Here is a 23,636-nt window from a genome sequence, read left to right on the forward strand (position 1 = left end):
GTCATCCGAATTCTCTCATATTATCTATATAGAAGTAAAGAAGAAAGTTGGTGCCGCAAGACCCAAATTGGGTCAAGTAACACCACCTTAATGGTCCGATTTTTATTTATTTTATTGATTAAATGTTTTTCTTTTTGTTTTTTTTTTTCTAGATTTGAAACAAACGTTATGTTTTTTGTTTTACCGAATTTGTGTCAACGCACCACGATAACTCCAGGACTGACAATGATTGGGTTTTACCGACTCACCGCGCAACGTACAGTACCGACAACGCTTGGGTTTTACAACGCCCGGGTTTTGCCGAACTTTATTTTAGTTTCAATACCGTAACAATCGATCTTGTAACAAATGTGAACAAAATCGACAAAATTCGCGTTGACCCACCGCCGAAAAGCTCGGATTTTTACCAGCGCCCCAGTTTTACCGACTCACCCTCCCGAATACGAGTCGAGTCGACGTTTCAACGATCAGGTTTTACCAACGGCACCCAGGTTTACCAATCAAATAAACATTGTTTTTAAATATGCTAACAAAAAAATTATAATATGTTATACGAGTGTCGTAGGGTTACTACCTCAGCGTCTGGGACCGACTGACGTCACCCTATTGGTTCACCTTAATTTTTATTTTTAAATTTTGTTTTCGTTTTATTTTAGTTCCAGTACCATAACGAACGCAACTAATACCGACTAAATTCGCGTTGACTCGCTGCTGTCGTCCGGGACCAACCGACGCCACCCCATTGGCCCACCTCAATTTTTATTCTTATATTTTTGTTTCCATTTTGTTTTAGTTCCAATATCATAACGAACGTAACTACTATTAACTGAATTCGCGATGATTCACCACTGCAACACCCGGGTTTTACCGACCGATTTACCGCGCGAGTAAATCACTAGTTTATATGAAACGCGAAAAAAGTTCGCACCATTTAACTTGCGTTTCTAAAACCAAGTAGTCTCATAGGCTCGAACCTCTGTTATAACGAAGTTCCAGAAACAAGACCTACAATCTCATTTCTCAGCTTCACTTTGTCCATCAAGGTATCGACCCCTTTTTTTGATTTTGTTTATGCTTAATTTGTTACCCTATATCCTCGCAATTAGAACAATCAGTTTCAAAACATTTGATTTTCATTGTAACTAATTCATTCGATACATGATGTATGCAAATACTGAACTGAATCAAGATGGGTTGAGTTCACTTCATATGTAGTTTAGGTTTTATGTTGCATGCATACCAGGTGTTCGATAAAATGCCTATAGCAAAGCTTTCACTTTACAACCCAGGTCAAAAACAACAATGGGTTTCTTTCGCACACCAGGTGTTTGATAAAATGCCTATGAAAAAACTTTCACTTTACAACCTAGGTCAAAAACAGCAATGGGTTTCGAAATGCATTGATATACAACCTACCGATTCTCTCGCTGAGACATAATTCTATCTGGATAGATTTCTCGAGATATTTTCTTACGAAGTTTTGTTATGGCATCTATAATTGCTTTAACAATGGGAGTGAATTATCTTATCTGATAACTGTAGTTATTTTGCCCGTGTAATCTTGCAGGACTCTAGATGATTTGAACGGCTCCGCAAACCGCCACATCAGTTCCACCTCAGATTCCAAGCTTCTTTCAAAAACACCTCTTTTCTTCCACAACAAACGTTACTGTTGTGGGCTCTAATGCGTTCACTTAAACATAATGCTGGTATGGCCGCCCACCGATTCTCAACATCTTCTTTTAAAGAACCATCTATTGTTCCATGGATCTCCCCCCAGAATTACATTAGAGCCAAATCCCCAAAACCCGACCCTCCAACAGAACCGTTAACAGAAATCCGAAAAAAATCCAAATACATTTCTCATGAATCGGCTATCAAGTTGATCAAACACGAGAAAGATCCACACTGTGTTCTTAATATTTTCAAAACGGTCACTAATCAAAGAGGTTTTAATCACAACCACTCGACTTATGCTGTTACCCTCCACAAACTTGCGCGTTTAAAACAATTTGAGCACGTGGACACCGTTCTTCATCAAATGACATATGAAACCTGCAAGTTTCATGAAAGTATATTTCTTGATCTCATGGCACATTTCTCAAAATCCTCACTCCATAACCGGGTTGTGGAGATGTTCAATCAAATCCAACCAATCGTTCGTGAAAAGCCGTCACTAAAAGCCGTTAGCACGTGTTTAAATCTTTTGGTTGACTCAAATCAAGTTGATCTAGCAACAAGATTTCTGTTGCACACCAAAACGACTCTCGGTTTACATCCAAACACTTGCATTCTCAACATTTTGGTCAAACATCACTGCAAAAACGGGAATCTTGAATCTGCTGTTCATGTGGTTAACGAGATGAAGTTGTCGGATGCTTCTTACCCTAATTTGATCACGTATTCAACTTTAATGGAAGGTTTTTGTGAAAAAGGAAGATTGGAAGAAGCAATCAAGCTTTTTGAAGAAATGATTTCAAAAGAAAGGATTGTTCCCGACGCGTTGACTTATAACATTCTGATTAACGGATTTTGTCATGGTGGGAAAGTTGACCGAGCGATAAAGATAATCGACTTCATGAAGAAAAACGGGTGTGAACTGAATGTGTTCAATTACTCGACTTTAATGAACGGGTTTTGTAAAGAGGGAAAGTTACAAGAGGCGAAAAGGGCGTTTGATGAAATGAAGCAGGTCGGGTTACGTCTTGATAAAGTTGGTTATACGACATTTATTAATTGTTTGTGTAGAGGTGGTGAAATCGATGAAGGGATAAGGGTTTTGAAAGAAATGGAAGAAAAAGGATGTAAAGGTGATCATATTACTTATAATATTATACTTGTGGGATTATGTAGGTATGATAGGACTTATGAAGCTCTTGAAATGGTGGAAAGATTACCTTATGAAGGTGTTTATTTGGACAAATCTAGTTATAGGATTGTGTTGAATTCGTTATGTAAATTAGGCGATTTGAAGAAGGCAACTGAGTTGGTTGGTGTGATGGCGAGCAGAGGATTCGTTCCTCATTTTGCTACATCGAACGAGTTGGTGGTTGATCTTTGTGAAGGTGGAAGTGTTGTGGATGCAGTGATGGTGGTGACCGTGTTGGCGCCAATGGGATTTAACCCTGAACCGCGTGTGTGGAGTCGGCTTGTTGAGGTAGTGTGTAGGGAAAGAAGGTTGCTTGCTACATTTGAACTTCTTGATGTATTATCAAAAGAATTGGAAAACCAATAGTTGGGTTATTTATTTATTTATTTATTTGTTTTGTTATAACTGACTTTTATAATTTGGTTAGGCTTGTATAAATAACCGAACTATTACACCCAATCTTTATAATTTATATCTATAAAGGTTAGCAGGGGTCAATTATAGATTCAATTTTGACATAACGAAATTAAACCGACTCGTGATTACACCTGAAAAAGCCTTTGCATGTTTTTAACTATTTTCGTAATTAAGTGCTGCAGTAACTTATATAATGTAATACAAGACAAAATTCATACCTAAGGATGGACGGAGCGCCCGCCCATGGGAGAGGGTGTGGTGCCGCCCACGCCCGGGGGAGCACCCCTCTTTCGGCACATCCTGGTAAAAAGAAGCCTCAATTGGGGTGTTTTGCCGCTCTTCCCAAGTCCCGACCTCAACAATTATATGGATGTTTGAACGGTCACTTTTAAAAATAAATAAATAAATTGATTTACCCTATATATTTAACTATTTTTAACACAAAATTTCACTCTTTCATATGATTTTCTCTCAAAACTCAATTTTATCAAATCAACAAATGGCCCAGAGAGCATGCTCGAATCCGTTGGCCGACGATGATGGGGTTTTTTGGCAATGGCTTGGATACATGTGACGGACCACAACGACGCACAACAGAATACCAGTTTTGGTCAGCAGTTCATGCCGTTTTTCTAAATCAATTTGATGTAGCCGGTGGTACCAAACATCAGCTTGGAAGGATTTGAAGGCCAAGGATGTGGAATTCAACCAATTGTACATATCCGCACATGCCGAACAGCCCGATGCCATAGCATATTGTCTATATATATGTGTACGTGTGTGTGCTGTGTGCGTGTGCGCATTGCATTGTTGATATTTCCCCTTGTTTCAATCTTTTGTTGGCTCGATTGTTGTTTGACACGAGAAAAGGGCCAACCAAGAATTTAAAAGGGTTATAATGGTTGCTTGATGGTCCAAGTTATGGTTATTAGTTTTCTTGTTAGATAAGTTAGAATTAACATTCAAAATAGGGTCAAATTAGTTTTGTGAGTTATAATCTTTGGTTTATTAACAAGAGTTATAAACCTCAATCGGGCGCATTTATGAAGCCGTTTTCCTACAAAAGGCGAGTGTCCTACCTGAGGCCTTTTACAGGAAAAAAAGCCACCATCCCATCAGCAGTCGTATGCTCAGCCGGAAGTGGTCACAAAGCCAATTGTCCCACCGGAGTTAATGAAGAAGTGAAGGAAGAAGAAGTGCTCAAATAAACAAGTTGATGATTAAAAGGCTCAAATTTTGCATGCACTACACAAGCCCCGCTACTTAATTATAATTGTTAGTTTATATCTTAAGTGTAGGAGATGTTATGACTGGGTAACTCAGCAATGATTAATAGCAATGATTAATATACCCAAAGTAGTAGCAGTAGTAATATTACAATACAACTTTGGATTTGTCAATTGCAGCCGCATAGATAATAAACCTATCAAGGTTGAGGGCATTGATTCAAAACTTTACACAACAGTTGCAGTTGCAGGTAGCATGAAAACAAATCTAAGACTGCAAGCAAATTCCCCATCATAAGACCAACTGCCTCCCGGTGCGGTATGTACCAAAGTGTCTCACAACATGGAGGTCTTCATCCCAAGCCCACTGCATGTTAAGATCAGACCCTTGTAACGATTAAGATAATCCTGCATCATCAAATCTGGTTAGAACATGTGTGTGTTTTAAAGATCACTAATGTGTAATGATGATGCTTACAACGATGTTGTAATCATAGAGGTATAGCATTCCTTTCCGGTCGTATTCTTCTTTACGGATAGGATCACTTAAAACTGCAAAAACAAGAAAACATATGATTGTTAAAGATTGGATTTCTCATCAATTACCACAAATTCAAATTACCATTAAAGTACTTGTTTTCACCGGAAAAAAGGCTTAGTTTCTGTATAATGAAGTAAGTGTAGGGCTGCAAACGAACCGAACGTTCAGCAAACAGTTTGTGAACCGTTCGGCGGGAAGCTCGTTTGTTTAATAAATGAACAAGCACGAACAAGAAATTTTGTTCGTTTAGTTAAATGAACGAACATTAAGAAAGGCTGCGCTTGTACATTTGTGCTCATGAATGTTCGGTAATGTGTTCATTTATGTTAGTAATTGGCTTTGAGCACAGATACTTGATTTCTAGTTCATTTAGGGTGTTCCTAGAAACTCGAAATTTAATTGAGAATCGAATATCAAGTAAAAATTAGAAAATGGAACCTTGGTAGGCCTCGTTAATCTCTTGAAACTTGGAGGTGGCGCTATCCTCGCCTTTCTTCTTGTCCGGATGCCATTTCTATAAAAAAAGAAAACGAATAGTCTCCTAAAATCAATATCAAGACAGAAAACATGGAATTCAAGCATTTAAAACAACAAAAGTAAGTTGTAAACTTTTGATATCAATTTCAAGCCAATAAGGGTTTGTTCAATTCTTAATTTGCATCATCAATTTCAAGCCCTAATTTAATTAATTAAGCAAAGCAAAGCAATACATAAAATAAAGACGTACGAGAGCTAATCGAATGAAATTGGATCGAATTTCTTCTTCCGTGGCTTCATAATCCACCTCCAGTATTCGATAATAATCCTAATAAACACATAAATAAAATTACAACAAATGAATGAAAATCAAGAAACATAAAATTGCGGAAAACCAATACCTTGGGTTTAGAAATGAGAGAGAAGGTATCGAAATCCAGATAAGACGTATCTTCATGTTGGTCTTGTTGTTGTTGGTCGATATGCTGCTGCTGCTGCTGCTGCTGCTGCATAAAATCGTCCTTGACTTCGTCCCATCTCATCGTTGTGGATTCGTTTGCGACTAACTAAAATGCGGGGCGGCACAATGATTGGATTAGATTTTATTTTATTTTATTTTATTTCTATTTTTATTTTTCTTCTTTATGTTTATGTTTATGTGATGGGCTGGGGGTAATATGTTGCCACGCCGTAATGCAATGTAATACTTATTTTTGTTGTGAAAAATGTGTTGCCACGCCGATCAACTTCTTGTATCCACCATTTCTCTGGCATACCTTCTAATTTCTGCTTACATTAAAAACGAAATTAAGTGAAAAAATCAAAGCTATTATAAACCAGAGAATACAGAGAGACTTTGTATATTATTGAATGAAGAAGTAGTCTTTAATGTTCAATACATAAGGCTATATATATAAGAATATAACTACCATAACTACCATATACACGTAATGTATATATGATTATAACACTCCCCCTCAGATATACATTACCGTTCATTATACATTATTAGCAACATGCTTCAGAATGATGTTAATTAGGTACTTCAGGACCTATGAATAAACTGACACTTCTGGATCAGTTATGCTGCCTCATTAAAAACCTTACTAAGAAAACCCAATGGGACAAAACTTAGTCAAGGAAAAGAGTACAGCGTGTATAGTGCTCCCCCTCAATTTAATTAACGTCTTTCAATCTTCGAAGTTTGATCATTTGTGATAACTTCTTGAAACTGCTTCTAGGTAAAGATTTTGTGAATAAGTCAGCTAGATTTTCATTTGACTTGATCTGACGAACTTCAATTTCCCCTTCTTTCTGCAAGTCATATGTTGAGAAGAACTTTGGTGAGATTTGCGTTGTTCTGTCACCTTTGATGTAGCCTTCTTTGATTTGAGCTATGCAAGCAACATTGTCTTCATAGATAACCATAGCCTCTTTCTTGATTTGTTCTAATCCGCATGCTTCTTATATGTGATTAATCATTAACCTTAACCATACGCATCTCGACCGGCATCATATAGTGCTATCAGTTCCGCATGATTTGAAGATGTTGCTGTAAGTGTTTGCTTAGTTGACTTCCATGAAATTGCAGTGCCACCATAAGTAAATACGTAACCTGTTTGAGATCTTGCTTTATGTGGATCTGATAGATAACCAGCATCCGCATACTCAACAAGCCAGGACTTGTCATTCTTTTGATAGAAAAGACCTAAGTCTTGTGTCCCGCGAAGATATCGAAATATATGTTTTATTCCAGTCCACTCTCTACGTGTTGGATTCGAGCTGTATCTTGCTAGTACATGTACCGCGAATTCAATATCAGGTCGCGTGTTATCTGCAAGGTACATAAGGGAACCGATTGCGTTTAAGTATGGTACTTCTGGACCAAGTACTTCTTCTCCCTCTTCCTGAGGGCGGTATGGATTTTTATGTGGATCTAGCGGTCAATGAACCATAGGTACGCTAAACGGATGGCCTTTTAGTCATATTGAAACGAACTAACAACTTCTGGATGTAGTTTGACTGGTGGGCGAATGTACCATTGCATAGATGCTCGAACTGCAGGCCGAGGCATAATTTTGTCAAGCCAAGATCTTCCATTTCAAATTCTTTCTTTAATAATTAGGCAGCTTTCTCTATCTCTTTAGGAGATCCTATTATGTTGATATCATCAACACAAACTGCTATTATGGTAAACTTTGAGTATGATCTTTTTTATAAAAGACACATGGACTGATTACATCAGCCCATAAAACATTGGGTTAGGTCAGTAAATGTATGTGTTGATAACACTCTCCCCCTCATACATTTATATTATACACTATCAACATTACACTACTGGATAATGTTGGCTTGGTTCTTCCGGACCGATATTAACTAATACTGCTGGATTAGTTATGTTGCCTCTTGTAAGTGTTTGATCATTGACCTTTATAAGTGAAAGCATATTGGAATTATAGCCTGGCTCAGTGCAAGTCTAATGGATATCATGCATAAACATAACATGGGACTATGTATTTTCTTTATGGAACAAATCCATGTCTCGAGTCCTTCAAGGATATTAACTTATCATTTAATACGCTTAATGATGCTGTTGCTAAAAACCTTGATAGGAAAACCCGGTGGGACAAAACCATAGCTAAGGGGGAAAAAAAACGTGCATCGCGTATTGTACATAACAAACAACATGCTTCAGGATGATGTTAAATCGGTACTTCAGGACCTATAAGATAAATTGATGCTATTGTATCAGTTATGTTGCCTCGTTAAAAACCTTACTAAGAAAACCAAATAGGAAAAACTTAGTGAAGGGAAAAAGAGTACAACATGTTAAACTACACTTATGTTTCACTAGCACATATATTGAGAAAGCAATGTTCATATCGTGATATTTATAAGAAACATTAGGGCATTGATCACGTTTAACCATGGTACTTCTGGACCAAGTACGCATTAGCCCTCTTTTAGGATCCATATGTATATATATAGCGATCAACCAATCACGAGTGGGCTTAGTGAATCAACTTTGCTCGTATAAAATATGCTAACATCTTCTGGATGTAATTTGACTAACTAATAAATATGCAATTACACATATACTCGAACTGCTGGTCGAGGATTAATTTAGTTGCGTCAAGTTATTGCATATCAAAATTTTCTCTTAAATAGTTCGACAGATTCTCACGATGATGTAGGACATCATCAATGTAAACTGCGATTATATGAACTTTTAAGAGTGAAATTTTGATAAATGCATATGACTCATTTGACCAAACTCATACCCTTTACTAAGATGTCTATAGAGTCGTTTGTACCATATACGACTAGTTTTATTGAGACCATATAAAAATCTTAGATTCATATCTCGGGGTATTGTTTTTAATGCTTCGGGCATTTTTATCCATACAGGGATATTCATGTATATGTAACGTTCAATTGCCATGTACAAATATACAGTGATAACATACATAACTTTTATCTGAAGTCCTTATGAAATTGCGAGGCTGATTAAAAACATCTAAGGTTATCGCATCCACTCCAGGGGAATACGTTTCCCCATAATCAACTACTGGGATTTGGGAAAACAACCAATGTGTTACAAGTCGTGCCATTCATCGCAATCTCATACTTTTCGTTTCTTTTATATATAAAGACACCCATTTATAACATACTGGTTTGACGTTTATGGATGTTCGAACTACAGGTTCGAAAACGTTTTGCTTGTCATACAATTGTTGTTTAGCCTTAAGGGCCTTGTGCCATTTTGGCAGTCATCTCTGTATGTATACTCTTACAGAGTTTTAGATTCGTAATCTTTCTCATCGATTACATCTGTAGCTATAGCATATGCAAGTATTTCATTTAACGCGCGTTTCATGTCGGTTCCATATTGTACCTTTGTACATAATTTGTAGAGATCTCATATTGATTTAATACCGGTGTTTCTTCTGGAACTTTATAGATTATATTAGTCTCTTCTAGGACACTTACCTCTTCCAGGGTTTTATTATTTCCTTGTAGAAATATATTAGTCTCTTCTGAAACATTTACCCAAACATGGTATTATATTAATAATCTCTTATATGGTTTTACAAGTAACCTCTTCTAGGGTTACACCAACTGCAATACTTTGCTCATTTGATTTTTGTGGGTTTTATCTTTGGAACCAATTATGTCTTCCACGTGATCTTTGTATTGTAATCTTATTTTGATTACTTTAATTCGAGCAAATGAATTTGATAACGGTATATGTGATATTGTCACTCTATATGTGTTTTATGAATGCATCTAGTAACTCTTTAGTTACTCTTTATAAATGTATGACGTCTTTGACTTCAGATTTATATTGACCTCTTCCGGGATCTTAAATTTGATAATTGTGATGCATTTCATATATTACCAGCCTTTTCATTCTATCAGCAGTTGGGCATTATTTTATTAGTGTAGTGACATGCAAAATAAATTGTGTATAAACTATAACTATAGAAGAACTTCAGGTCTTTTATAGTTAGAAATGCCACTATATACAATAAATTTGTTTGTGAATAAGAAATCCAAGAGCTTGTGTATAAGAACATACGATGTAGAACTTCATGTTCTTTTAAAGTTGAACTGCAGGTTCAATACTATAAGGTTGTTACACAATTAACATTTGTGTAATGTTTGTGTGTGTCATACACAAATTTGATGTGAAGTATTATAGTTACAGGTAATTCGTCTATTGGTTTCTGAATTTTAATACCTCAAAACATAATTAATCACAGATGAAGTATTCCTTTTCATTTTTATTTATAAATGTATGACATATTGGACTTCAGATTCACACTGATCACTTCAGGGGTTGGAATTCGATTGTGATGCATGCAATGTTATTTGTTGTGTTACCAGTCTTTTCATATTCTTATTTCCCCCCTAAGATTGGGAATACAGTCATATATAACTTGCAATTAGCATACTAAGATGCTTTAATTTAGTTCTCTTATGGAGATAAGTTATGATTATTAAAATTGAATCATACAATATATCTCGATAAATATGCGCTTTTAGATTACTATGAATGCTAGGAAGCACTTTGGGTTATTTAGTTTTCTTTTTAATTCTTGACTACGTATGCCTTTCACTAAAAAAAATATTTCAAGTCATGTGAAAAAGGCACAGGATGCGTTTTTAGCAAGGTGCAAGGTTAACTCTGAAGCGACTAATAAAACTATTTTTTAATATTTCAATTCACATGAGTAGATAAAATTTTAATTTAATTTAAAGAATAAAAATAATCAAATTTGCATCTCAACTTCTGACTAAAAAAAATTTATTTAAATTTAAAGATATTGATTATTTAAATTTATCTTAAAACAAGAAGAGGTTGGTGACTTTGGTCAAAATTAAACTACTCACAAAACATTTTCTTCTTGTGTGGCAGTAACCGCCGGATTTTCGGTAGTAACCGCCGGAGAAAAGAAATTATTAGATTTTATTTTGATCAGTTTAAGGAAAAACTATTGTTTCCTTAACATCAATTAGGAACTATCTATCTTCACTTTATCCATGGTATCCACAGACAAGTCCATCATTCAAACCCTAATGCACTATCGTCTGGCCGTTTTGTCCGGCCATCGAACCAGTCCAGGCCATCGTCCCGACCACCGATCTGGAGCACGTGTTCGACATCAAGTATTTCTCTCGCAACCAGCGCCGTAACCGCCCGCCGGTCCGGTCACCCAGATAACCGCCGGAAAACCGTCTAGTCGTCGGGATCTGAGGCCGCCGGATTGGGCGGCGGCGGCAGAGGAGGAAGTAGAAGAGGGCGGCGGTTACGTCGGCCCGGTTTTCTTCGGCGTCGGTGTGACGCGTTCTGGACTTCAATCTTAGTGATCGGTTTTTTTTTTCTCTTCGATTACTGAAACTTGGACTGTTTCTTGTATGGCTTTCTGGGTGGTTTTGAACGACAATTTTCTGTGGAGCCATTTTATGTTATTGTGTTACAAGTGATTATGATGTTTTTGTTGGATTTACAAAGTCAGATTACATTGTCTTTGTTCATCATTTTTTTTTAATTTAGGCATTCTAAATATACAAACCAAAAGCCTAAGTTTGGGGTATTCTAAATTCACAAATCAAAAATCTAATTTGGGGCATTCTATCATGATGCAAAAATATAAAATATTTGATATGTAGTACCCGAATTGAAGAACGAAGATGGTCCGACGATTTTCGTGTAAAGAGCAATTCTCGTGCTGATAACGTATTATAAACCAGAGAATATAGAGAGACTTTGTATATTATTGAATGAAAAAGTAGTCTTTAATGTTCAATACATAAGGCTATATATATAAGAATATAACTACCAAATAACTACCATAACTATCATATACACGTAATGTATATATGATTATAACAATGGCTTAATTGTAGTAGACATCTAGTTGATCAATTTAAACTTTTGATAGTATGACATTCGTCATTTTCGGTGCATATTTGTATTCGTTTTGTATTGTAAACCCGACCCGTTTTGGCTTTTGGATCATTGGATATTAATAAAGCAAAGAACTTTATGTTATAATCATGTTTCGTACTTGTCGTTTCGTTACAAAGTCTTTAACGATGTTTAAAACGCTTATTTTGTGTTCAAAACGACCTAAAACGAACTACATGGACTAAAATTGCAAAAAAAAAAAAGCAAAGTTTGGCCAAGAACCCCACCTCACGTGACACGTAGGGCTGGCCTCAGCCCGCTGTGCAGCAGCCCCAGTTCGTTTCAGCAAAAAAATCAATTTTTTAACGTTTTTTTTGTTCGTTTAAGCTTGTTTAAGGCCCGAACTCGTGTTGTAACCATCCAAACCAACCAAGACTCAACCCATAAGTATTCTAGAACCCTCCAAACTTGTTTTTATCCCTGGCCATAATTAATTTAAATCAAAACTCATTTTTAAATAAAGTATCAAAGTGTACCGGTTATCTATTGGATAAAGCTTTTACCTAATCCTTCAAACCCTAATCTTCTCCCATAAATACCCACCCGTCTCAGCCATTTTTCCTTGCACATTTTCATTCTTCTCCCTCAAATTATTTGAACTTGCAAGTTGTTCTAGCTAGTTTAGCTTAAGTTTGACTTTGAAAGACAACGGAACCGAGTCTTGCATTTCAAACCTTCTCGGGTATATGTTTATGATTTTTTCAGTTGTTCTAAGTTAGTTTATCTAAATAAAATCATTTCCATCTTTGTTTAAGGTTTTTGGACCTTCAAACACTTGTTTTTGCATTTTAGGCCCGTTTGGGTCGTTTTCGGGAAGTTTACTCGCTTAACTTTCTTGTTTGAGTTTAGATCTGGAAATTTTACATTATTTTAGTTCTATGGTGTTGGGCATGTGGTAACCATCCTCGGTCTCATACCGAGTCAAGGGCCGAACCAAACCGAACACTCGTTTAAACACTTTAATTAACTTTTGAATAATCATGTTGCATGGAAACATTCTAGATCTGAGTTTTTCTTTATATTTTTAGCTCTATGGTGTTGGACATGCGGTAACCATCCTCGGTTTCATACCGAGTCAAGGACTGAATCAAACCAAACACTCGTTTAAGCACTTTATTTAACGTTTAAACAAAGATATTGCATGAAACAATTTAGACCTGAGTTTTTCTTCATATTTTAGTCATTATATGGTTGAGGCACTTTATTTAACTTTTAAACAAAGATATTGCATGAAACACTTTAGATTTGTGTTTTTCTTCATATTTTAGTCATTATATGGTTGATATGGAAGTGTAGAACAAATCTTGGCTTGAACCTAAGTTTCAAGTAAAAACGAGTAAAACCGAACACTTGTTTTAACAAGTTAGTTAATGTTCAAACCACCAAAAGTTCAACTTATCTTTTTAGTTATGTTTTATTTTATATTACTCAAATCTTGGCTTAAACCAAGTTTCGGGTAAAAACCGAGTAAAAGTCGAACTACTCGTCTTAACGAGCCAGTCACTGTTCAAACCACAAAAAATCTTTCAAAACCTTTTTAACTCATGTTGCACTTTATATTATTTATATTTCTAAGAATATGGTGTGTCGGAACCAAACTTGGTTTTATACCGAGATCGGGCCGACTTACACTCGCTTAAACCCGAGTTTGGGACGTTAATTGATAAAAATCCTCAAACTTGTTTAAGCTACTGATTTTATTGAAGTTATTCATATATTTAAAATGTTTGGTAAGTTGGATGTGGATTTGCTACTTTATCAAGTCCCAAACCGACTAAACCGAACAAATCTTAAAAGTCGGATCTTGATGCTTACATTAGCGGGATCGTGCACACTAGCACTAAACCAACACCTCTGTATAAAACTTAACAAAGGTTTAGTAAAACTAAACATCAAAGGCCCGGTTTCATGTAATCCCATTTCATGTTATGCTTACTTTATTTAACCGCATTTTGTAAAATATAACTTAAACTCCCGAAAACCCAAGCCATTGTTTTATGAATTTTTATACCATTTATATCGCATCTTCAAGACTCATTATTAACTTAAGGTATTTCAATCTAGGACACGTATGTTAAACCGTCGGCTTGCTTTCTTGAAGATTATTATTATTGTTCTAAGTTTTCTTCATCGACATCACTATTTTCCATGTGAGTAATTTCATCACCGTTTACGCTTTTATACTTTGGGGTAGCTTGCATACTTACTCAAACAAAATGATTTAAGGATCCTCAAATCGCAAACTCTAGTTTATGTGTTACTTAGAATAATTACTCGGTTGTGTGTTATATGCCTCATATGATTAATTGTTAAATGTTTATTGCTTTTGTTGGTTGGCCTCATCCTAATCCTCAATAAGTATGAGCATAATCTCCTCCTTGTAATTTGGTAAATTTTTATCTATTAGAAAGGAGCCTCGTTTACTCATGATTCATATACCGCAAATTGTTATTATTATTTACGGTTTCGCATAAGAGTTGTGAATTTTGCCTCATATTATATATACATAAAAATCATGGAATTGCTCACCAACATTCATGTTGACAAAATATATTTTATGCAACATTACAGGTTTGATTATTGGTTGATCGAAGATTCAAGACGCTATTTTCATTTTGGACCGTTAGGATTATTAGTAAAATGAACTATTTATTTTTCTTGTAGTTTGTTGTATTTGTATGAACAAGTTGTGTTGTGTTTTACGTGAAATGAAATGATATTGACACTTTAATAGTGTCGTGTGCATTAAAACAATCACGTCGCGCCCCGACATATTCCGCTGCTTTTGATCAGGGTGTGACAGACAATCACAATAATTTCCCATTCATTAGCAGGTTAGTCCCGTATAAAAAAAATGGTATAAATGGGGGCTCTGCTTATTTCAACGATATCATATCATGTATAGGACCTACTTCATCAAATAAAAGCGAGTTGAATATAATGAAAATGATATCAAACGCATCAAGATACATAAAGTATTGCTAATAGTTTATTGAAAGCATATCAATAAGTTTTAAAGTTTTCTCCACTTCATTTATTTAAAGTACATGAAACATTTTTATAGTACAAACAAACGATTTAGATTCTTTATGTATATATTAACAATTGGTAAATTTGACGACTGTAGACAACTCGGTTGATAGTTGTGGCGGTGGTGGTTTCATGTTGGTGGCAATGATGAGTCTAAGATACATGATAGTGGCAAGAGCTAGCAGTGATGACGAATGGTTTTGGTTTCGTCGGGTTTGGTTACATTCCAAAACAAGTGGAGAGAGATGGACAGAATGATCAATGGAAAAGTGTTGTAGATCATGTATACCAGAGTATCAACACAAGAGAGTATGAAATTGATCTTGAAGAGCTAAAGTGTCATACAACAAACAAAGTAAACCAATCGACAAGTTTAAACACCTGAGTGAATCATATTTACGAGATATAATCATGCAAAATTAGTTATTATTGTTTAGAAAAATATCAATTGATTGTGACTAGAGAAAACTTCCAACCCTAATCACACCACACCTCATCGTCCCTACCCTATTGGATCGTCGCCAACCGCCTACTGATCGCAATCTATCATTGACTGTTTTTTTAAATGAGAAAAAAAATAACGTTTGAATTGAATTATTAAGAGCGAAAGCATTGCATGAAAGAAAAAATAAGTTGATGGTTTTAAATATATTTTTTTAGCACAATGAACAAGAGACACAAATAAGAAAAACGAAAATAAATTAGAAAAAAAATGATTTAGCATTACTCAAAAAAAAGGTGTAATTTATCTTTTTAATCTTTGAATTATTATTATGATAACCCATAAACTCCAGATACAACCGAAGTTATAAACGGCGTATGTGCTTCTTAAAGAGTCATTGGTTAGTCACAACAATCGAGTATATATCCCACTTTGAAGGAGCTGTCCATCCTTTGGGTATTCTGAAAGGACCATTTTGCAATTAAATAAACAAATCCCAGTCAACCAATCAACATAAACTATTACACCTGTGTGTGTGCTTGTGTTGTATGAGAGAGAGAGAGAGAGAACAGAGGCAGTTGAAACTTGACTATGAAACCAACAACCAAAATCATCAGCTTTCTCTCTCTAAAACCCCATTGCTTTCATCAATTCCACCTCTAAATGGCCTCAATATCACCATCATCATCAACAGCTAGTTTGATCCGTAAACCACACACACCTTCACACTCAATCAGCACCTTCAAACCACAACAACTTTCACTTACCACGGTGACTAACCCTAAACACATTCTGCTGACGCAATCAACGGCAACGGCAGCGTTGGAAACAGACCCCAAGGCTCTATGGGAGAGGTACACGGAGTGGCTGTACCAGCACAAGGACCTAGGGTTGTACCTGGATGTCAGTCGGATCGGCTTCACCGATGAGTTTGTCAAGGCGATGGAGCCGAGGTTTGGTAAGGCGTTTAAGGCGATGGAGGAGCTCGAAAAGGGGGCGATTTCGAATCCGGATGAAGGGAGGATGGTGGGGCATTATTGGCTTAGGAACCCCAAACTGTCACCTAATTCGTTTCTTAGGTTGCAGATTGAGAATACACTTGAAGCTATTTGTGCATTCGCGGAGGATGTTATTGCTGGCAAGGTTGGTTAGTTAGTTAGTTCTGTGTTATCTAACTTCAACTTTGATTTGGACTGACTGATCATATTAGGATACTATGTATTAGTATTGTAGATTTTGCTAGGCGCTAGTCGGGCAGTGCGGACCAACTAGCAATTAATTGAGATTAATCGGATTGGAATTTTATATGTAATTATTCAAAATGATACATATGTTATATCTAATTATAATTGGATTGTATCAATAAGTATATTTTTTCAAATAGTTTCAAAGATTTTGACTGATTTTGACAGAAACCAATTTTGAACGATTTGGACCAGCTTTGACCGACTACTGAATTTTAGGCTCTATTAGGTGAAATACTAATTGTGAATATTGCAACACTGATTTCTATGAGTTTATGTATACAATGCTTCATCTTTAAAATGCAAAATGAATATTAGTTGTCTTGCTTTGACGTCAAATATCAAACAACTTAGTTGCATCTTTTTTTTACTCTAATTGGTTCTATATAAGTTGTCATATTTTGACTTCGGATGTTTTAAAATTGTTAAATTTTAATGATTATACTGCAAAAGATTAAAAGGTACATGTACAATATATGTGTAACATATCAGTAGGAGATATATAATATTGATTTGGAAAATAGAGCTTGTCATTTGAAGTCAAACTGAGAGCGAATTTGCAGAGTAATATGCATTCAATAGTTTTGATCTTCAGCACAACTTTCATGGTTGAAAAATGACTACCGAATAATCGATCAATTGAATGTCATGCTTTTTTTGTTTCTTAAATCTCAGACAAGTAACAAACTAACACACATGCCTTTTAATGATACCTAAACTTACAAAATACAAGCTAATCTTATTCAAGTATTGCATCTTTTAGTGTTATACATGTGTTTTAATTAAATGCTTGAGGTTTATGATTTCAGATAACACCGCCTTCTTCTCCAGAAGGGCGTTTCACACAAATATTGTCAGTTGGAATAGGAGGTTCGGCTCTTGGACCACAGTTTGTTGCAGAGGCTTTAGCACCTGATAATCCGCCTCTTAAGGTAATAATGCATTTATGATGGATGATGATACATTTCTCTTCTCATTGTTGTTGTCGTTGTAAATATAATTATTTTATAATTACCAGATAAGGTTCATAGACAATACAGATCCAGCAGGAATTGATCATCAAATTGCTCAACTTGGCCCGGAATTAGCATCTACACTTGTAATAGTCATTTCAAAGGTCTTTTAACAAAACAAACACTATTTCTTTCTTTGTTTATTGCTTGTTGTTGATGATTCTAAATATTATTGGGTCAGAGTGGAGGCACTCCGGAAACGAGGAACGGTTTGTTGGAAGTACAAAAGGCGTTTCGTGAAGCCGGGCTCAACTTTGCAAAACAGGTTTTCATCTCAGGTTCTTCTTTCTGCTTTTTTTATTTTTAAAATGCTCCAAGGACCTACAGTTACAGGGTAGATGGGCAGTTAATGTTTCGTACCTGTAGCAATTCTTTCTTTTTGTACTTTTTATCTTAGTTTTTAGAAATATTAATATTTTGTGTTCTTTGGATAAGTATATTGATTTCAATTTTGTGTATCAAAATATGTGAAGCCAATTTTGTTGTGATTATTGGTAATATTATGCAGGGTGTTGCGATTACACAAGAAAATTTATTACTAGACAACACTGCACGGATAGAGGGGTGGTTAGCTAGATTTCCTATGTTTGATTGGGTTGGCGGAAGAACATCTGAAATGTCTGCCGTCGGTCTACTGGCTGCAGCACTTCAGGTTTATATAATTTCATATTATGCAGTAAATTGCAATAGTATTGAGATGATTATTTGAATGTCGTTGTATGTATGTATTCAGGGAATTGACATCAAAGAGATGCTTGCTGGTGCATCACTCATGGATGAGGCAACCAGGACTCCAGTGGTAAATGCCTTGAGTGTATACAGTTGGAAAAGATTATAAAACTAATGTGTTTTAAAAACTAGACTTAATGAGGCTGTGTTGTTAATGGTAGGTGAAAAGCAACCCTGCGGCATTGCTGGCATTGTGCTGGTACTGGGCTTCTGGTGGTGTAGGGTCAAAGGTAATTACTGCTTAAATAATCATTTCTTCTTTTCAGATTCACTTCATAAACCTGCTCTTATTTTCCTCTCAAAATAACTCAATAAACAGGATATGGTGGTACTTCCATACAAGGACAGCCTTTTGTTATTTAGCAGATATTTGTAGCAGTTGGTCATGGAGTCCCTTGGGAAAGAATTTGACCTTGATGGTAATAGGGTATGTGTGCCTGCTTCATCATCATCATCATCATCATCATCATCATCATCATCTCTTCTATCCTTAACATAATTTATTTAATAAAGTTGGTGTTCAATGTTCACACAATCAATATTCTCAGGAAACATAGGTATGTATGATAAAGTTAATTTTTGTTGGATTTTGGATGCCCTTCTTTTGAGATGTCGTCAATACTTATTTGCTTGCTGTAAAGATGCGTTCTTTTAGTATCATATGGTCCTCACTTCCAAGTTGGATAGTTATAGTTACCAATGGACTCATATTTTAACTTCGATATTTTCTAATATTGTTGATTAGTTTTGTGCCAGTTAGTTTTGAACAAAACACCTATTGATTAGCAGTCAACAAGTAATGAGGCTTGACATTGGTAATCAAAATGTAGGAGTGTGCACAAAACCCGAAATAATCGAACTTTAACTGGAATAACCGATGTAATTGAACTGAAATAACTGAACCCAATAAAAACCCGATGATTAGAATTTTTTTTTTCAATTCGATTTATCGGTTTGGTTTCGGTTTTGCATCAGCCAAAAATTGATGTAAGTAATTTATAAGAAATTATTAACTGGTGTAACCCAAAAGTTTTATGCCAGTTGTGTAATAATCAGTTAATTGAAGTTTTAATAATAATTATTTTGTAAGCCCATATGGTAAAACGTAGAAAATCAAAACCGAACCAAACTCATTTTTTAAAACCAAAAACTGAAAACACCGGACCAAACAGTTTTCAAAAACACAAAAATCTAATTTTTGGTTTTTGGTTTGGTTTGAGCCTAAAACTGACCCAAACTCAGCCATGCACACCTATCAAAAAGTAGCTTGTTTTATTCTGAAGAAAGTTTGCGAAGAAAGAATATTGGATTATTTTATTTGTCCTGCAATTGAATGTGTAACATGCTTTGAAGTTATGCTAACTTAAGCCATCATTTGTATAGGTAAATCAAGGGCTTACTGTCTACGGAAATAAAGGGAGCACAGATCAGCATGCGTAAGTTTCTAGAAAGCACAGATCACGGTTTATATGAGAGATTTATAATTTCAAGGATATGATCTGGCATAAACAGCCTTAAACGTGAGAAGTGTAATAAGCATTATAGTAATTACGTTAACACTAGAATAACTATTATTACGCTATAGTTTTGTTGTTGTAGCGTAATCATTATTACTCCAGTTCAAAACTATAGTGTAATATTAATTACTCTAGCATTCGCATAATAACTCTAATGCTTCTTACACTTCTCACGTTAACTGTGTGTATTTGATCCTAGCACTATAATTTAATATACCCTTTAAAAATTGCTATAATATCATATATAAATTTGTTGGAACAAACAGGTACATTCAGCAGCTTCGAGAGGGTGTGCACAATTTCTTTGCAACATTCATAGAAGTACTACGTGATAGGCCACCTGGTCACGACTGGGAGCTTGAGCCAGGTGTCACATGCGGTGACTACTTGTTTGGAATGTTACAGGGAACGCGCTCTGCACTCTATGCAGACGGGAGGGAGTCTGTTACGGTCACAGTGCAAGAAGTCACACCTCGGTCTGTTGGAGCTCTTATTGCTCTTTATGAGCGCGCAGTTGGTATTTATGCATCACTTATCAACGTCAATGCTTACCATCAACCTGGTACACATTAATGTTTTTTTATTAAGATACATATTTGATCTTAAAAGTCAAAGGATCATAAATGCTTTTGTTTTACAATTCAGGAGTTGAAGCCGGGAAGAAAGCAGCAGGAGAAGTCTTGGCTCTACAGAAGCGAGTTCTTGCAGTTCTCAATGAAGCTAGGTATGTTTTTCTAGAGAAAATTGCACAAATGGACATGTGGTTTGACAATATTGCAAGTTTGGTCTCCAAACTTTTAACACACTTTTTTGAACTCCTAATGTTGTTTTCATCACCTTTGATTTTGCACGGATCGAAGGTGATGAAATCGACATTAGGAATTCTTGAGTTTGAAAAGAGTATTTTAGTGGGGGACTAACTGCAACCTTCTCACAAATGTTTGGACTAAGTTTGCAATTTTTTAAATCTGGGGACGAAACTTGCAATATGGTCAAACGACAGGGACCATTTGTGCAATTATCTCTAATTTTTATATTGTGAGCCTCATTTTATATATAATGTGAGGAAATATAAATGCATTTTTTTGTATGCTTTTCCCAGTTGTAAGGACCCTGTAGAACCGTTATCAATCGAAGAAGTAGCTGACCGCTGTCATGCTCCTGAAGATGTATGTCCTTTTCTCTTTTACTATTTAGCTATTTATTTAGACCATGTTCGACTATACGAACGGGCCAAATGAGTATAATAAAAAAAAAGTAGATGAAAAGCCAAATGGGTCAAATGAGTCTAAAGTCATTCAAAGTTAGTTGCATATTAAATGTATACAACGTTGTACCCAAAATATTACTATTGCTGTAATAATATAGTTTTTGGCAGTAATTTTCTATAATAAATTGGACAAAAGGTGTTAAGGAGACAACACTCTATACAAAATAATTACATGAATTTACATAAAATTGTTACTTTTTTTTTTGTTTTCCTTGTTAACATCATGTATTTCATTTTTGGCAGATTGAAATGATCTACAAGATAATTGCACACATGGCAGCCAACGACCGAGCTATCATTGCTGAAGGGGACTGCGGTTCACCCAGAAGCGTCAAAGTTTTTCTTGGAGAGTGTAATGTTGATGCTCTGTAAGCGTGCTCTTGGGAGCATGCCGGGACAATACTTTTAGTTTTATTCAAAGATAAAATGTGATCAAAATAAAATAAGAATGCTCATTCAAATTTGAGAATAACACATATTTCTACAATACCAGTGACTATTTATGTGTTGCCAATTGACAAATCATCGAATGATGTAGCCATTTTGGGTATTATTATCAATAATTTAAGGAATGTTTTGAATAATTTTAGTGTACAAACATTATATGCTGAATAAGAAATCACTCATTTTTTCTTCTCTTTTTTTTTTAATTTAAATTATCTCGCATTGGAGAGGTGTCTGTGGGAAGAGCACGAGATTTGGAGTATTGTACTATTGTGAGAGCCTGAGAGGGAAGGAGAGAGAGAGAGACATGTAGGCAAATGGTGATAGGTAGAGTGATGTGGCATATGCAAGAGGTGTTCAACAAATCGAATTTCGAATACTTGAATTATTCGAGTTTTGAAAATTTAAAGCTGGATTTGAATTCATTGATTGAATTTGAAATTTTCAACCTATTTGAAGTTTTTGATTATTGAACTCAAACCGAACCAAAATTTGATTACTGGACTCGAAGCGAATTGAATTTTGAGTTTTTCGAGTCTGATTCGAGCATTGTGCACCCCTCGTTGACAAACTACTCTAGAAATCAAAATCAATGACAAACCATTAAACGAAGTAACAAAATAATGAACTAGAAATTATATATCAAAAGGTTTTTTATTTGTATAGTGAGAGTTATCTATTGATTTTCCTTCTTAAAGTAGTTCAGTTTTGATGCGAATTTTGAATCCATTTTGTAAACGAACCGTTCTGACCTGAACCAAAATAACAGTTTTTTAAACAGCCTGTTTTGACCCAAACCTGTATTGACCCGGTTTGCTAGGCCTAAATTTAATTACTTATATTCGTCTATTCATAATATTTGTTCTGTTTCAAATGCTACTGTAGTTACGCGATACACGTATAACTTTACTTTCCAGATAGGTATGAGTTATTGCATTGTGATTGATAGGAAGTATAGGAAAGTATAGAAATTGCTCAGGCTAGGAAGTGGTAAAAAACTAACATTCACTGATGCATGCCCCTGTGTTTTTGGTAGCTGGACACCACTAAAAGGGTCGTGTATGACTTGACATGTTTAACAAGACACCTTTAACTAAGCGTGTCATTTTCTTAAGCACGGGCATGTTTAATAAATGGGCTACATGACAAATTTAACATCAGTTTAGTAGCATGAATGAGACGTCACGGTTACATAACATGAAATGCTTATTGTTTTACACGATTATTGACAAGATTCACTAAACGTCATTAAGAAAATACTAAGACACAATTAACACGATAAAATAAAAGTTACCAAAAATTTCAGTCCGTATTTAATCATCCATAAAACTGTCATTTTGATAAACGGTTATGAACATTCGTGTCAGCCTATTGACCCATTTAAGTCAAGTTAAACGTGTTATGAGTGCCAAATGGGTTAACTCCCGTTCAGACATGCTTTAATCGTGTTGTTAAGCGTGAGCATCAGTTCTGGATTACAATCAAATTCCCACCGGAGGCTGTTCTATTTGCACCTTTTTGTTAAAGTTTCAGTAGGCAATGAAGGAACCAATTGTAGAAAGAATTATATGGAAGCGGTTATAACAAGTAGGTGTATGTATAAGCAAATGTCAGCTAACTAAGAATATTAGGAAAACAAGCATGGCTCTGTATTAGTAATCAGCCTAGAGCAGATAGTTTGAAGGTATCTTCTTCACTTGGTACATTATTTTCTAGAAATCCATTTTATAATTTATATAAGCATGCATCCACATTCCTTGGTCAAAATGTTTTTCCTTATCAATGTTAGGCAAGTGTCTCAACCACACAAACATTTGTAGATCAACAGTTTTGATTTCAACTTTTATCTCATGCATTAATATTCACACATTACACAAAGTTAACTAACACAGCATGTGAATACCATATATAGATATATTATATATAGAAGGGAAGAGGGTGACAA

The 23,636-nt window shown here is 35.4% G+C and overlaps 2 protein-coding genes and 1 pseudogene across 3 annotated transcripts; 2 read left to right on the forward strand and 1 right to left on the reverse strand.

The window, feature by feature from the left end:
* Nucleotides 1–1,684: 1,684 nt before the first annotated feature.
* Nucleotides 1,685–3,235, forward strand: LOC143542414 (uncharacterized). The gene has a single exon (XM_077035003.1). It carries the CDS (start codon nucleotides 1,685–1,687, stop codon nucleotides 3,233–3,235), a length of 1,551 nt encoding a protein of 516 aa, XP_076891118.1.
* Nucleotides 3,236–4,698: 1,463 nt separating this feature from the next.
* Nucleotides 4,699–6,072, reverse strand: LOC143542415 (uncharacterized). Its single transcript, XM_077035004.1, has 5 exons — nucleotides 5,932–6,072; nucleotides 5,781–5,858; nucleotides 5,492–5,567; nucleotides 4,991–5,064; nucleotides 4,699–4,920 (listed from the first exon to the last, which is right to left on the reverse strand). Exons 1-5 carry the CDS (start codon nucleotides 6,070–6,072, stop codon nucleotides 4,849–4,851), a joined length of 441 nt encoding a protein of 146 aa, XP_076891119.1. The 3' UTR covers nucleotides 4,699–4,848.
* A 10,065-nt stretch (nucleotides 6,073–16,137) lies between these two features.
* Nucleotides 16,138–21,690, forward strand: LOC143542394 (glucose-6-phosphate isomerase 1, chloroplastic-like; annotated as a pseudogene). Its single transcript, XR_013136894.1, has 13 exons — nucleotides 16,138–16,617; nucleotides 17,528–17,650; nucleotides 17,737–17,835; nucleotides 17,913–17,996; nucleotides 18,240–18,383; nucleotides 18,465–18,530; nucleotides 18,622–18,690; nucleotides 18,780–18,887; nucleotides 19,844–19,896; nucleotides 20,244–20,539; nucleotides 20,623–20,701; nucleotides 21,080–21,146; nucleotides 21,491–21,690. The product of XR_013136894.1 is annotated as a glucose-6-phosphate isomerase 1, chloroplastic-like (transcript).
* Nucleotides 21,691–23,636: the final 1,946 nt, after the last annotated feature.

The sequence above is a fragment of the Bidens hawaiensis genome, unplaced genomic scaffold, assembly GCF_021521415.1.
Source record: "Bidens hawaiensis isolate Kalapana, Puna unplaced genomic scaffold, B.hawaiensis_p1.1 tig00012838_1, whole genome shotgun sequence".
In the NCBI taxonomy this organism is placed as follows: Eukaryota; Viridiplantae; Streptophyta; class Magnoliopsida; order Asterales; family Asteraceae; genus Bidens; species Bidens hawaiensis.